Source organism: Zonotrichia albicollis, chromosome 6, assembly GCF_047830755.1.
Source record: "Zonotrichia albicollis isolate bZonAlb1 chromosome 6, bZonAlb1.hap1, whole genome shotgun sequence".
Lineage (NCBI taxonomy): Eukaryota > Metazoa > Chordata > Aves > Passeriformes > Passerellidae > Zonotrichia > Zonotrichia albicollis.
In genome coordinates this window covers 3271911-3287806 of record NC_133824.1, presented here as the reverse complement: position 1 = coordinate 3287806, position 15896 = coordinate 3271911, and the positions used below count along the sequence as shown (strand labels likewise).

Here is a 15896-nt window from a genome sequence, read left to right as displayed (position 1 = left end):
CCAATGACAATAGCACGTGCCTTTTTTTAGCTTAATGGAAATGAACGAGCTAATTAAACCCAGAAAAGATACCCAGAATATTGGGAATTAAAGAAAATCTAACTAGTGGGTAATATCTCATGATAATGAAATAGTCCTGCAATTACCATCACAAACAGAATTGGGTAATTTTACCCCAAAATCGTATTATAAAATATTATTGCACCATGCAAATAAAGACACTAATGGCTTCTTACAATAAAGTTGCTTCAACTGCATCACAGTTGCTGAAAAATGTCACATTATCTATAGTTGATAAAAATCTTAACCTCTCTCAGTCTACACTGTCTTGTTAGTAATTCCTCCAATTTGCTCATGCTTGTGAGTCACTCCATAAGAAAATGTTTAAAGTCTACTCAGTATAAGCTACAGACTCCAGATTTCCTGTTTTCCCATATTACTTTCTTAGTGAAGCTGCTATTTTAAGCAGAACAGCTATGAAAAGACAGAACTTAACAAAAATGAAAACAATGTTAGAATAGATTTTCAAAATTAGAAATGGATTTAAACATATATTGAACATCTGCTACATCTGAAATAGACTGCTTATAAATTACTTCTAGGAAAGTAGCATGTGAAACTTGTTTATTTAAAGCACTACTTTCTTCCTTGTCCTTGCAGCCACTTTTAAACAGCCACAGAAATCTTAAGTATGTTTATATTAATTTTAGTCTTGGCTAAAATACCCAGTAGCTGATTTTTAATTAAACATCAACCTCATACTCCTAAAAAAAAGCATCTTAAAAGACATTATGCATTCTTGTTGAAATATGAGTTGTGAACAAAATCTCATACCTTTTTACAACACTGATCCTTTTACTCATAGTGATTTTGAGTCGTAGACAAGTTACAATATACATTGAAAATACACTGTCTAGATCCTTTAGAAATGGTCTTGGAACTATATTTTTATGGTTCTTTTCTAAGAGCAACAGCTTATTCTGATAGGATTGCTAAGGATGATTAAGATGCAGTTATCATTAGTCTGAATAATATGTTTAGCACCAATTCTGTGTTTATTCTGCCCTTAATTGTTTCAATACCAAGTTTTTCTATGATGTAATACTGTTCATATAAGAATAGTAGAATGAAACATTTCTAAAACACAGAAGCACAGCAAGTAAGTATCCTGTAACTGAAAGATGTGCTGTGACCTTCGCGTACAATTTGTACTTCCCATAAAAGCAAACTGTTAAAGGCAAAAGTTGACCATGACATTTTGAAGTAATGAGTTTTTGATAAAGTCTTAAAACATAAGAAAGATAGTAAATGCATGTAAAGAAATCTGATAAAAGATTTCAATTCAGAGATAAAGTGTTGCAAAACCCAAGCTGGTCTGCATTCTGATCATGTGACAACTAAACCCAAAATCATTTAAATTGAAGTGCAAAAGCCGCACAGCACTTAAATAACATGCCCACCAAAGTGCAAAACAAACAAATTTTGAAAAGCAATTTATTACCTGTTCACTATTTTCCCATCTAATTGCAAGAGAGCACATCTTTATTTCGCAGCACTGCCCGTCAGCTGTAAACATTTCCGACGCTTCAACACGCTTCAGCTCCATCCTTCTGCTCTTTTCTGCCTACACTACTGCTTTAACAGTTTGTTGTGAGCAAGCCAAAACAACAACCCTGCACATCTTACCAGCTCCTGCATGGCTGTTTGGCTCAGTGCAATCAATAGTAGGTAGGATGCCTTTTCATTTTACTCCATGTGGGATGCAGGTTTCCCCAAACTCTTTATCGATATGAAAAGCTGTCTCTGTGCATTCAGCAGCAATCAGCTAACGGAAAAGGCTAGTGGATTTTGCCAGCAGTAAAAGACCTAATCACGGCAAGATCAAGCCAGCTGTCAACTATAATCAGCTTGATTCATTGCACTTTTCATATTCAATGGAAAATGTTGAGCAATATACAGTTCTTTCACAGTTATCAGGTTAAACTGAAAGTGTAAGACTATAGACAATTTAGCTTGAAAAAACACATGGATTATTTGTTCCTTTGTATTTCTGTACTATTAGCAATGCTGGGCCAAAACTGAATACCAAAGAAATCACAAAAATCATTGCTTTTGGTATGCAATTTTACCATTTAAAGTGATAGCAAATCATACCACCTGAAACTTAACAAAGAGTTTCTTTATTGACAGAGACTGACTAAGATTAAAGAAAAACAGAGTCACAAGAGATACCACAATTTGATGCAAATAACCTTTCCAGTGTTTGCTATTTACTTTTCCCCTACATAATTCAGGTTTTTCTTAAACCTTGCATGCAACAAGATGAAGATATGAGCCAGCAATAAAGCTAAAGCATGTATGTGCAATAGCATAAATCAAGAATCTGCAAGCCAGAGAAGAGTGGAACAAGGCAAAACCTAGACCTAAGTATTTTTAGATAACCTAGACCTAAGTATTTTTAGATATTAAACATTACAGAAAATACTACACCCCATTAACAATTTCTTATGTATCTACAAATCAGGATACTGTAGAAGATAAAATCCCCAAACATTAAAAGCTGTAATTTACCTTGTCAAACTCACGATGCCATGCAAGTTCACCCTCTCTTCCTTCTTTCAAGAAAGTAATTCAAGCATGATTCACTGCACTTATACAAGAGATCCAGTCAAATGGGTCTCCAGAAGAACAGTGAAGAACTCTATGTCCAAGCACAAAACAGTGACTATTCCAGCTGAATAAAGAGCAGGCTTATTTTTAGCAAGCAAGTAAAGGTATGAGCTGTAGAGTACGATCATCCACTAGGAATACGAGAAGAAGAACAAGTTTAACTCCCTGGCTCCTAAATCAGCCAGAGGGACTTTCATTTTTCTCGGCTTTGATCCGAGGAAGACTGCAGGGGGAACAAACTTAGCAGCCATTAGATCTGGAGGCAGCTGCAGAACCAAAAGAGAAAGAGAAAGGTTCACTCGCCTGGGAAAAACATGCAGGTGGGAAATAGGGATGCCTGGTGTCCAGAGGCAAGATGGACAGGAAACTAAATGAGCAAGTCTGTGAACATGGAAAGGTGTGTCAGAGAAAGGAGGCCACAGCAGCACTGCATGAGAAACACCACAGAGCCCATGGAAGAGATGAGAGAAAACACTGATCTGCAAATGACACAGCTACATAAAAGACAGAACTCTAAATTTGGACTGAAAATGAATAGCTGGCCTAGCACAGACCAGTAGAGTCTCCTGCTCTGAACTGAAAGCTGTTCAGAGTCAGAGCAACACTCCAAACTCTCAAACTTCCACATTTAAGCTCTCAGAGCCACGCAGTGAATTTCATAAGCAGTCTCCTATAACGATCTACAGAAATAAAGGAAAAGACAAGTCCCAACTTCCTTAAAATAACTTGATACTAAAATATTTGGTTTAAATAAAAATGATACTAATGTGACCACAAAAGGATACAGCTGTGACATTGAAGTGTACATTGCAGGTGTAAGGGCTGCACAGCAATGCTTCAGAAAAATATCAAGTCTTTAAGTAACATTTACTTAAAGTAAACATTTACTGCATTTATATTTGAGTTTATGTGTGTAATGTTATGCATCAGCTGAAACACTCATTCTAATTTGTTCTAACTTTATGTAAGAGCCAAGCAGCTCAGGATCTCTGTGTGCAGTGACAACTGGAAGCAATTCTTCACATGCTTCACTTATTTAGAAATCCAGGGAAAAGAGTGAATTGTATTGCTCCATGTCCACAACACAAACACAGGAAAATAAATACCATAGTTAGAGTTTAAACAAACAGACAGACTTCTCCTCCTGCCCCTGCCATGGATATCTGCAGCTAAGTATAAAAAGTATATAAAACTGCAAAGCCACGAGTGAAGAATAGCAAAGATAGATTTGCAAAAACAGGAACTAGAGATAGAGATTCAGTAAGAAGTACAGCTTAGGTATTTTCTCCTCTGTAAAATGGGAACACATCTCTTGCATGTTCTGAACTAGAAAACCACATATTCAGTTCCTGTAACTTGTTGAGCAGAACTCTCTTGGATTCCCAGAGAAGCAGCAGAACTACAAAATCCATTCACTGCAAATAAGTGTGCAAATGTCTGCATGATACAAGTCTGGATACTGTGACTCTCATATCCACAGCCCTCTAGACAGATAGCTGGTATCTGGAGTGACAGAGATTAAAAATTACATAACTACATGGAGAAGACATGGAGGAAAACAGTCCTTTCACAAGGTTCCAAGTGGGTTCCAAGAATGCTCCCTGGTCCCACCTAGTCAAATAACCTTTAGACTCATCAAACCAAACTAAGTCAGATGTTAGAAGTGAGTATTAGTCATAAACTAATCCTAACATAATTAAAATTGTAATAGGAAAATAATCACAGAGTAAGTGGAATGAAACCTATTCTCACAAAATCTAAACATACAGTAACTTTGTCCATTAGGGACTGCAATATATTTGAGATTGCACAAGACAAGTTAAAATACTGTTTTTATTCCAAATCCAAGAAAGATGTGATTCTGCCCAAAAGGTTTAAAAAAGGCCTCAGAGGGAGGTATGAGGTCAAGAATATTTGAATTCACTACAGCTTCACAGAAATACTTTCTAGAAGATCACACAATTATTAGTCTTTTAGAGATGTTCCCCTACATAACTATCCTTTACTGAGGTCTGAAAGACTCAGATTTCTAGTCTGGCAAGAATTCAAAAGCTATTTGCATGCATTAAAATTAGCTTTAGACTTTAATTTTTTTTTCTGCTCCCTAATTTAATTTTTTTCCCTTTAATCCTTTAGTTGGATTAGTTTTTCTATTTTTCTGAAGAGCAATATACTGCCAGCTGTCTAGAAAATGCTTCAGACAGACTTAAAGAACTCTATCAGTCTGTGGAGAATCCAAACTCTATTAACTCTGAGCTAGGAACTGAACTAGGAATTTGATGGTGCAAAAGGTTGCTGTAGGGGCAGAAAGGCTTCCCTCTAATAGATAAACAATTTTCAGAATCTATACTTTATAAAAGGGAACATCTCTGACAGCAGGAGTAGCAGACAAGTTTTTGTCTCTTTAACAAAAGCAACAGAGAAATTTGCAGCAGAAAACTGGGAAAACTTGAATCTGACTTAATTACCCTTTTATTAGAAGGTCAAAAGGTTCCAGAAAGCTCACATGAATATTTCTTCAGGAAAAATTACTTTTCTGTACACTGTTAAAATTGTTTGTACCTAAATTGTTTAAAATCATCTTTTAATGGAATTATTTGCTTTGACTTTGCTATGAGACACCTAAATCTAAATTTCAACAGTGACATAGTTTTCTGTTCATTTTAAACAAATTTGATTAAAACCTGCCTTATGTGAATGGCAGCCCCTTCCAAGCACACTGTTAAATGTTATAAACAGAGTGCTTAATACTTACAAGCTTATATTAAATTGAATTTGCAGCTCAGCTTTGAAGAACAACTTCTATCCAGACTAAGCTCTTTATCCTTCAATAGTTCAAATGAGAAACTTCAAGCAAATACATATAATGTATTTCTCATCTGAGTTTATTACTTCTGTTAAAAATGTGACTTGTTTGCCTTTTTCCTCACAATTAGATTTGATGTTGCTTGAGCAAGAATACTTGTAAATGTCCCCCCATAAAACAATGTACATTAGATGTTTAATGCCTTTTTAGCTGGTCACACTCATGTGGATGAAATGGTTAAAACTAATGAACAATTTATAATTCTATTCAGGGATTTTGGCCCCACTTGTAAATCTATCTAATCTCTAAACATAGAATGGCACAAGTCACACCACAGGCACTCAAAAGCAGTGTAGCTTTCCTGCTGTCATGATGGAGTGGAATACAGAGTGTCCATCAGCAACCATGCACTCTTTGAAATTAAATCAGTTCTACAAAAAACTGCCTTGTGTATACACATACGTAGAAGTTCTAACACATCTGTTAATGGAATTTCCTTAAGAATTCCCTCAGTATAAGATTCTCCTGATACTAAAACAGCTGGACTACCTGTTGTAATTTTTGCTAAGAGCTTGATTTGAGACACTTTAACAGAAATAGTGAGCATGAATTCTGTTATCTAATCAGCACAAAACTTTTAACACTCGACTTCATCTACTGGTCACAGCTTCAATACTAAGAAAATTTGCAGGAGCGTGTCTCTGGCTTGGGATGATGGTCAAGTTTTCTTCCTCTACACAAATTTCCTTTATACTAATGTTAACACAAATTCTGTCGTGAGATAAAATGAGGTTCCACTTTGTATTTCTTGGCAAAGTCTCCAGACAACATCCATTAAGAAAAAGGCTAATTGATATCATTCTCTCTAAATCAGGGAAGCAGTTTTAGAAACAGCAAAAATAAGTTAAAAAAATTGGCACCAGAGACCACAAACTGAGATTTTATGCTCCTCAAGTAAATTATTATGTATAAAATAGTCTATACTTGAAATATATTGTTATTTATATATAAGCAACTACAGCAAATGAGTATTTTTTCATATACAGACTGTTTTCATTACACTAATCTACTTTAATTCAGTCTAATACATTTGACTTCTGTCATGTTCCTGCACCACATCCTTTTTTCCCCCCATGAAAAAAGGGATGTTTTCTCATCTCCAAGAAATTTCTGGGTTATCTGATTACCTTTTGATTACCTTTTCACCTGGACAACTGTTATTATGCAGTCGGTGCTCCTTCTGGGAGAGCAGCATCTGGTGCACATCTCCTGCCGAGGGCAGCTCAGCCGGGATGGGGCTGCCCAGCCTCTCCTGTCTGCCACTGACCCCCAGTGGTTTCACCTATATTTGCTCTGCCTCAGTGTTCACACCCTGCTGCTGCTGCTATGGAATGGTGCTTGGATCATGCCAGCACATCTGAAAGCAAACAAGACCCAGAGTTTGGTTGCCCACTGTTTCATGGCCACCAATCACAGAATCTAAGAATGATTTAGGTAGAAAGGAGCCTCTGGAAGTCATCTGGTTCAATAAGCCCTGACTGGAGCAATTCAGACTGCTCAGGACTTTATTCAGCTAGATCAAAATTCCACAGACTCTGAAGAGTCTGTTCCAATATCTGTTACTCTCAATGATAAAACATGTTTTTCCCCTTATTTATTTAGAATTCCCCTTGTTACAACTTGTGTTCAGCCCCAGTTGGCTCAGTTACACAAGCCAAAGAATGGAAGCAGAGGAAGAGGCAGCTGCTCTCAGAGAAGAGAATCCCTCCTGAGACACTGTCCAATCTCCCTGGCCAAAGGAAATGTTCAGTTATGTAAGTCTGATCTTCACTCATCTGTACCTTTGTGTACTGGCAGAAAGATCAGGTCCCGACTACAGCATAATTCCACTTCTAAGAAATAAAGTTGTAAACAAAAAGCAAACCCCAAAAGGTCACCTCTGAAATAAGAGCACTTGGCAGCTCACAAAACCTCACAGAGTTTTTCTTTCAGACTTTGTTATGCAGAATGCAAAGCTCCCAGATGAATACAGGTAAGTATTCTTTTTACAAAAAATATTTCACTGCTGGAAGAGACTTAGCCTATTCTGTTTTTAACTTGAAAATAAACTAATGAAATTTAAGCATTTACATAATGTGATTTTAAGATAACTATTATTTAAGTAATTGCTGATCAAGCACATATAGTTGCAAAGAACAACAACAAAAAAATCTTACTGCATATGACAAAATGCCAATTAATAGAATCATCTAAATTTGACTGGATAGATTGCCCAAAGTTTTTTCCAACACTATTGGTTCAATCAATTAAACTAACATTCATCTTAAAGTTTTCTATGCATATCACATTTACAGCTCTACCCAATATTAAGCAAGAAATCAACTATTTCCTTAAAGCATGTACACATAATAAAAATATACCTGAATGCAGAGTATTTGGTAAAATCTGAGCTGTCTTCAATGCTCCATTGGTTTGTGTTGATTTTAGGGCCAGTCTAACATCCAGCATTGCCAGCAACAATGAATAAGCCTAATGCATTACGTAAGTGTAAGCTGATTAAATCCTTGATCCTGAAGCCACCTCTTTTCCCCCCTCCCCCTCTGATTTAAAACTTAGCATAATTGAAAATCTTAGTTTTAAACACTTCCAAAACCTAATTTGTACCATTTTTAGCATAAAACCAACTACAATTTTACATTACTATAACACCCTCAGGTTTTAGTCTTGCTTCTATTTTCATAAATATGGTATTTAATACACTTTATTTCCTAAACCTGGCAAAAGTTCCCCATCAGATTTTAATTTTGTGGCCAACTTTTGGTATTAAAAAAAAAAAAAAAATATGTGTCCTGAATGGAATGATGATAGAAGTGTTATTCAAGTATCAAATCTGAGCTTTACTCATAAAACTCACAGCAAATTCAATTCAATACAGAGCCATGCTATCATAAAGCTTAGCCTTGGCAAGAAGTGAGACTGTAAGGCATTCTGCACATGCCAGTCCTAATTTTCAAATATTTTATGTCTCAAATGTAGTATCTGAGCTACAACCCACATAGAAGAGTGGATCAGGGGAGGTCATGAAAGAGTTATGTTCCCCCAGCACTTTAGAGCACCATGATCTCACTACATTGTCAATATGACAATGGCAGCAGGATAAATGATCCATGCAGCACAGGGTATCAGCCAGTGCTCTCTGCAGAAAAGGAAAGCAATACATGATTAACTGTTGTGAATAGGGGAAAAATTCCTTCCCCTAGGTCCACATGCCACACACAAAACAAGCTGCAAAAAGCTGCAAACTGACTGAACAACTCTGTTGCTACATGGGAGAGCGTGTGAATTTTAAATGTTAATTATCAGGCAATACACAAACATAAAACTGTTCAATCTGCACATTTTTTTTTAAGATTCTCAGCTTGAAAAAACTTATTTGTTTGCTTTTAAGCTTTAAGTATTATTTTACTCAAAGAAGCATACACATATTTGTAATAAGTGACAGAGCTTTATTGAGATAATATAACTATGAATTAGTGAGTTCAAACAGATTTATTGAAATTTTAAAATACTTAAAAATGGCTAACTATAGCTGGAGTGTCTTGGTAAAGGCAGCAGAATGGTCCTGAACAAACAAGAATAGACCATGCTTTGCAGAATCTTCTTTACTACTGAAGATAAGAGAGAAGAAAGTAATAAGAGTTTCAGTTCAGGAGTAGAAGGCTTTTAAGCCACATTAATTTTGAAAGAGATATACTATGTTTTATGTGTAAAAGAGAAAATGTTCAAGCCACGAATCATGGGTTGCCTATGGTATGTAATTTGTATTTTTAATTAGAAACCTAATAATATATCAGTTAAAAAAACCTCCAGGTGTAGAAATTAATCAAGTGCATAAAGGCAGTATAAAATGATGGCTCTGAGGTGTGTGCAAGCTCTTCTACCAGCATCTGAATAATCCCAATTCATAGATACATCCTCATGTTTCAACATATAACAATATGTCATGAATCAGTATCACTGAGATAAATCAAGGAATAAATATGTAGACAGGCAATATAAGTGTGAAAGTATAATGTAGCTTGTTTTTACTTCACACAAAATGAATACAACAGATTAGAACAAGATTAGAACATGAATTAATAAGACTCCAGAGCTTCTCACATCATGTAATTTCTTTCTAGACAGAAAATTCAGAGTAGCTGATGAAAAAGACACATCATACCATTGATTTTCTAACAAAATCAAAACAAAACCAAGATCAATATATTTTTCCCAGTTCCCATCATAACACACATTGAAAAGTAACAATTTTTAAAACACAAAGTGTTGGAGTGGTGTTGATCCAAACCTTTAAAATGTATTACATACCCCATTCTCTGTTCTTTTCTCCACAGGTATATTTATACCATTCCTTTGATTTTGGGCTTGACGTCCACCTAAAAGTAAAGCATCACTCTTAGTGCAAAGTTCAGTTTTCAACACAAATGTATTTTACCCTTGAGTCTGCTCTCATATGTTCTGAGAATTCTGTTCAAGAACTTGTATCAAACTTTTACCTGTGAATTTTTATTCTGTTAGTTCCCACTCTTTCCTAGTAAAGTTACTATTTGTAAGGAGTGAATCAGCAGAAATAAAGCCTTTCCTTCACAGAACTCCTCAGTTAAAAGTACAGACATGCAGCTCTATTTTCCTCACTTCTCTTCAGGCAAAATGTCATGAAGAGCAATGTACTCAAGTTTCATATTTTGTGTCCATGAGAAGCAGTAGCTTCAACTGAACACATTATAGATTAAGATTGTAGAGGAAGTTCTCCTAATGTCTAACTTATAAACAACTTTAATCTAGAAATCTATCCATAGCTCAATGATGGATTAAAAAGCCTTGCAAGCATGGGTCAGGAGCAATGCTTTCCTTCTACACTGAAATTCGTTGGATTTAAGTGCATCTTAATTTATATTTGTATTCCCCAAAGGATAACAGACTATTTTACAAAGTACTTAATGAATACAAAATTCCCTCACACATTTTTGGGTCTGCTACTTCTGTATTCAAAACAAGCAGGAACCACTTAAAAATAAGAGAAGGAGCCTCAGCTGAAAGCAATAAGGACTCAGTAAAGACTTGAAATCCTGTTGTTAAAAGCAGTCAGATTAGTTGAATGAGTCAGGACAATCTGGGCATGCAAACACACCTCACTCAGACACCTTTCCTGTCCTTCACACAGTCTGACAGCCATTAAGTTTACAGTCTCAAAACTCTTCTCATAGATAAGTACAGTCTACCCCAGTAAGTTCAGAAAGCTAAAACACTTCCATTTTTTTCTTCCAGCCTTTTAAGAAACTCCACTTGATAGGGCACTGCTTCATATAAACACTTCTCCTATAGAACCAAGCAGACCAGCAAGTTTAAGATGCAAATTTTCCCAACTATTAAATATACCTACATGAAGTATTGAGAAAGCAAAGGCACTGAAACCTCTGCCAGTGATGTCTGTAAAACAGATCTGAGTTTTTAAAGGAGACAAAGGACTTTACCAAGTCTTTCTCTGTGCAACTGAAAGAAGAAAAAAGAATCATTCTACCCTCTCAAAATGTAGGGACTTTCAATAAGAAAAAACAACATCAAGTCTCTAATATCCACCAACTTTTCTGGATCCAAATTAAGCAGAATACAAACAGATCTTGCTCTTACTCAACAGACTGGTAAAAATTATTCTAAAGAGGAGAATTGGTGCACAAGAACAAGAATAAAGGTGCCAAAATGGCATTGGTACAAGGAAGTTGTATTACATATAACCACTGAGGTTCACTGAACGAACTGAAAACCAAACTCACTTCAGAAATCTTTTAAAATCTGTTTCAGTCACAACAGTACAGGATAAATGCACTTACTCTGTTCATTGCTTTCAGCTGGTGACTCTTCATGACGAAGAAAAAATTTCACCTCCTCCCTGCGTGGCCCCCACTTCTGCAGGTGCTCATACATCATGTGGTCAAAGGGTATGGGGCGCTCTGCAAGAGCAAAACCAAAACACCTCATCACAACTCCTTAAAACCAAGCAGGGTTACACAGAACTGTTCCTAATAGTCAGAATGTCCTTTTTGGTACCAATTCAACCTATCTGATGAATTTTGTCTCACATGAAGTCTAAGAAACAGGCACCAAGTGGATGCATGGTATTAAAAGCTGGCCTGTTGCTGTAGCACAGCTCGCTGCTCCACAGGACTACAGAGGCAGCTTGCAAATCCACAGCAGTGTTTAGGAACCCTCATTTAGGAAATAGCAACTTTGCTCCCCATCAACACCAACTGGGCCATTTGTTCTATTATTAAAATGATTCATTCAATTTGCACCTCTGGGTTTCCACACAGACAAAAAGCCTTATCATTATATTGACATTTAATCTCCTAAGGACTTGAGCAGGTACTCCCACTCTAATACACTGTGCCAGACACTTTAACTTCCAGCATGTGTGGAATTACTGGCGACTCTTTGAACAAATAAAGGCTAAGTTCTATGCAACAGTCAGTCTCTTTGCTTCTCCCCAAGAAAACATTTGCATACAGTAATTATGTCTTCTAAATTGATCATACATATTGTTAGTAAGAGACTGCACACTATATATTTAGTATTTCAAAATGAAAATGCATTTAAGAAGACAAGTTTTTCACTGCTTCCATAATTACACTTGCATTTATTACCAGTTGTTTTTATTAAGATAATAAAATCCCCATTTTAAGATCTAGTACTAGCTAAGGTACCAAAATATATCTTCTAACCAGAATAAAATGTTATTGTTTTATATACTATACTTTGTTGTTAAAATCAAAATACTTTTGGCTTCCAAAACCCAAAGCACACTATCTCCCACTGGGAAAAGTGCCTCTCTTATCCATTTCATACTTCACTCATTTGACATGAAAAGACAAAGTTATTCAAAAATATAAGAACAATCTTGGGAAAGGCCTGAGAAAACCAATTCACAAATATAACTTTATGTAATGAAATGTACCTAAATTTATATACATTATGAACTACATAGATGTACACATCTTGATACTCTTAGGATACTTAATTTTTAAAAACCAATAAAATTTAATCAACAGTTCTACAATAGACTTAATAAACTTTTGTCAAAATATGTCATGTCAAGTAGTTATGTGATTAACACAATTTAGCCAAAGTTAGATCTAGCTGCTTTCAGTGGGGAAAGGTCATTCAAACCACAAGCTAATCATATTCATCAGGTTACTGGTTATTTATCATTAAAAAAACCCAACAAACTTGCCCCCCCAAACCAGCAATTACATTTAAAAAATGGCTGATTTGCTTCACTTCACTTCTTCCTGTGCCTCACTCAAGTGGTGTAGTAGAAACATTGTCAATAATATTTAAGCACACAAGAATAAGGTCAGTAGCTTATTACTGCTCAGTTCTTGAAAAGGAATTTTAAAAACATGATTTTCAGGTTTTTCAACTCCTAAAGTAAAGTAAGGTTTCAAGTGCTTTGAAGCATATCCACTAAAATTGCAGCATGAGTCTTTTAAAGATCACTGAATGTAAAAATATTTAAGTGGTTTAGTTCAGAGACTTTAGAACACAAGATATGAATCTTTAGGAATTTCTCCCAAACAGAACAATTGCTGGACAAACCCAGGGGTAACAGGGCTGGACTAATTATGGATGGAGAGGAGCAGCTGCAGCTTCACTCCTGGTTGAGCTGGTCTCAATAAAAGCAAGGCCTGATCCCAGGAGCCAAAGTAAGAGGAGTCATTTACATAATGCACCCCCAATAATTAAGACTAATATATTTCAAACAGTGACAATGGAAAAAAAAAGGCAAAGAAGTTTTCTACTAATTTAGCAGTTCTTCCACAAAACCAGTTTGGGATGTTATCCTCAAGTTGACAGAAAACAGGTTAAAGTAGTAACAGCATCATCATCATCACTGAAATAATTAAAAGATGGAGCAGCACTAATCATTCTGTGCAACCTGGCTGCACTGAACAAATCCAGGAAACGAAGAGGAAGAAGAAATGGACATTAACACTTGACACAAGACATGGTAAGAATTGAAATCCCCATTCTTTCCTACAGTTTCAATCCTTTAAATCCATAAGAAGTGTGAGAAGAAAGCATGATTTTATATTTGTAGTATAATAGTACAAGAGATATTTTCTGAAAATCCCTGTTCTTTAAGAACCAAAATGAAATTAAAACAAAGAGAAACACTACAGTTAAATTTTCCCTGGTTGTTATAGCTTCAGAAATATTTGTCAGTAACTGGTTTCTCAAAACTATTTCAAACTTTATTATAATAAAAAAAAAATTAAATAGAAGAGAGCATTCTGAGAGTGTGAAGAAAACACTAAATAGGAAAATGAATGTAGAGTAATAAGAAAAAGACTGGATTCCTATACTTCAGCAATACATTAAAAATTATCTAGAGAACGTTTGTTTTCATGAATAACAAATCAGAAAACTGTGATAAATGCATACACCCATACTTACCTGAAAAAACTGCCTTCGATTTTAAGTTGGATCAAGATTCTGAAATATTTCTGAGAAATGAGCTATACCTCTTTCCCTTTAAGTAAAAGTTTTGAGGATGGGCTAGTTTTAAGTATTCCAAAACAAAACACCCTGGAAATCTGAAACACAGATACTGCACCAATGTTTCAGAAAAGAGTTGCAAAATGCTTCTAGTGGAGCTACAAATTTACTACTTAAAAGTATGTTTCAGTCTTCAAAATCTGGTTTTATCCTGATTTCAAGGATCCTGCTATGTGAAATAAACACATTTATGCCTCCTCTACATGACACCAGAATAAAATAAAATGGATTTTCTCCACAGGGAAGTTGTGATATCTGGAATGAGTTTTTCCCTTCTCAGGTTTGCAGAACGATACTCAGAGTAAGAAATGATTTCTTTCACACTCTCTTGGCTCCTATGTTACCACCACACTGAGGAATGTTATGACCAGTTGCTGAAGGGCATTCCAGGTGTAAATGAACTGAAAAATGAAGTACTGGGTGGATTTCAAGGTTGTACTTGAAACATACTACAAGTTCCTTGCCTCACACCTGTCTTTGACCCTCCTTACTGCCTGCTATTTGCAACAACAGGGGAATGAGGAAGAACATTCTGGGTTTGGCTCCTGTTACAGCGTGAGAAATCCTTGCAAAAACAGTAAGCTCCAAACTGACAAAGCCTGATATATCAGGCAAAAACCCTGTTGACTTTTTCAACTACTACTCATGTCAAAAAACTGGAAAGGAGAGGGAACAGAAAATGAAACACCAAAATCAAATGTGAATAAATGAAATGCTTAGGCCATGCAGCTCTGAGAAGAATCAGTTGCTTAACTCTGATGCAAACAACATCTAAACTATTTTACAACTCTTATAAAGCCCTCAACCATTTCTTTGTCACACAAAAGCAAAGAAATGAAAGCTACAATAATAAATAAACCAATATATTTTCCAACAGCTAAACTATTATAATCTTCCTCTGCACTGTAGAAATCTTACGTAATTTTGGATTTAGTAACATTTTTCTGAAAGAAAATTGGTCTCTCATCCTCTAAAAATAAAATCAAGTGTTTATCATCTACATTCAAAACAGGAAGACTATTGAAATAGACAGCATTTTGCAAAAGCAATACAGTTTAGAAAGGCTTTTGGGCATGCAAACTGTTATTTGTACCTGATGATAAGATTACAGTCCACAAGCCCCAGTGTTTGAATTTGAATAGACTGAACAGAATGCATTATTCAGCTGGGCTGCCTAAAGAAGCTGTGGCTACCTGGAGAGCAGAGGAGTTGAGCATGTTCCCAAGAGGCCAGACTCTCTTATGGAGGGAGCTGTAATTTGTCATTGGTGCCACAGGGAGAGACTGCCAGCAAAACAAACCACTTCCAGTGTGTGACTAAATCTAACGTGTTTTTTCAGCCCATGATTTGCTGTATTAACTTTTGGTTTGAATTTTACTTTCCAAAATGTCCTCTGAAAGAACACTTGCAGATCTTTTGAGGATAAGGGTGAGGGATCAGAGACAGTGTAATAAAAGAGATAAAATATGCTTTTCCACTGGCACAACATGCAGCAGTTTTACAGCAAATTGCCTCACACTTCCCACTCAGAACCATAGTTTCAAGTTGGTTGTTGTAACTGTCGCATTTAACTGTTCAGACTCTTGTTTTCTAAATCAGAACTCTGCTCCAGGCAAAATTCTTTAAAATATTTCAGTGGAAAAAGAGTTCAATTTAGCTCTCAGAAGAAGCAGTAGGAAAAATTACAATATATATGCCCAGGTTGTTCCACTGAGAAATCTATGCACCGTAGACTTTGGGTCAGGAAGCTGAGGTCACAGATTTTCTAACAATGAAATAAACATTTGTGCTGAAAGTCCCATCAGAG

General features: G+C 35.9%; 1 protein-coding gene across 5 annotated transcripts in view; it reads right to left on the bottom strand.

Moving 5' to 3' along the window:
* Positions 1-15896, bottom strand: part of PPP1R13B (protein phosphatase 1 regulatory subunit 13B) — a 73881-nt gene that overhangs the window by 27273 nt on the left and 30712 nt on the right. For all 5 annotated transcript variants that reach the window (XM_074542287.1, XM_014264446.2, XM_014264449.3 and 2 more), the window contains exons 3-4: positions 11368-11487; positions 9845-9912 (exon numbers count right to left, since the gene is read on the bottom strand). In XM_074542287.1, coding sequence (XP_074398388.1) covers positions 9845-9912; positions 11368-11487 — 188 coding nt within the window. The remainder of the gene's footprint in view (positions 1-9844; positions 9913-11367; positions 11488-15896) is intronic.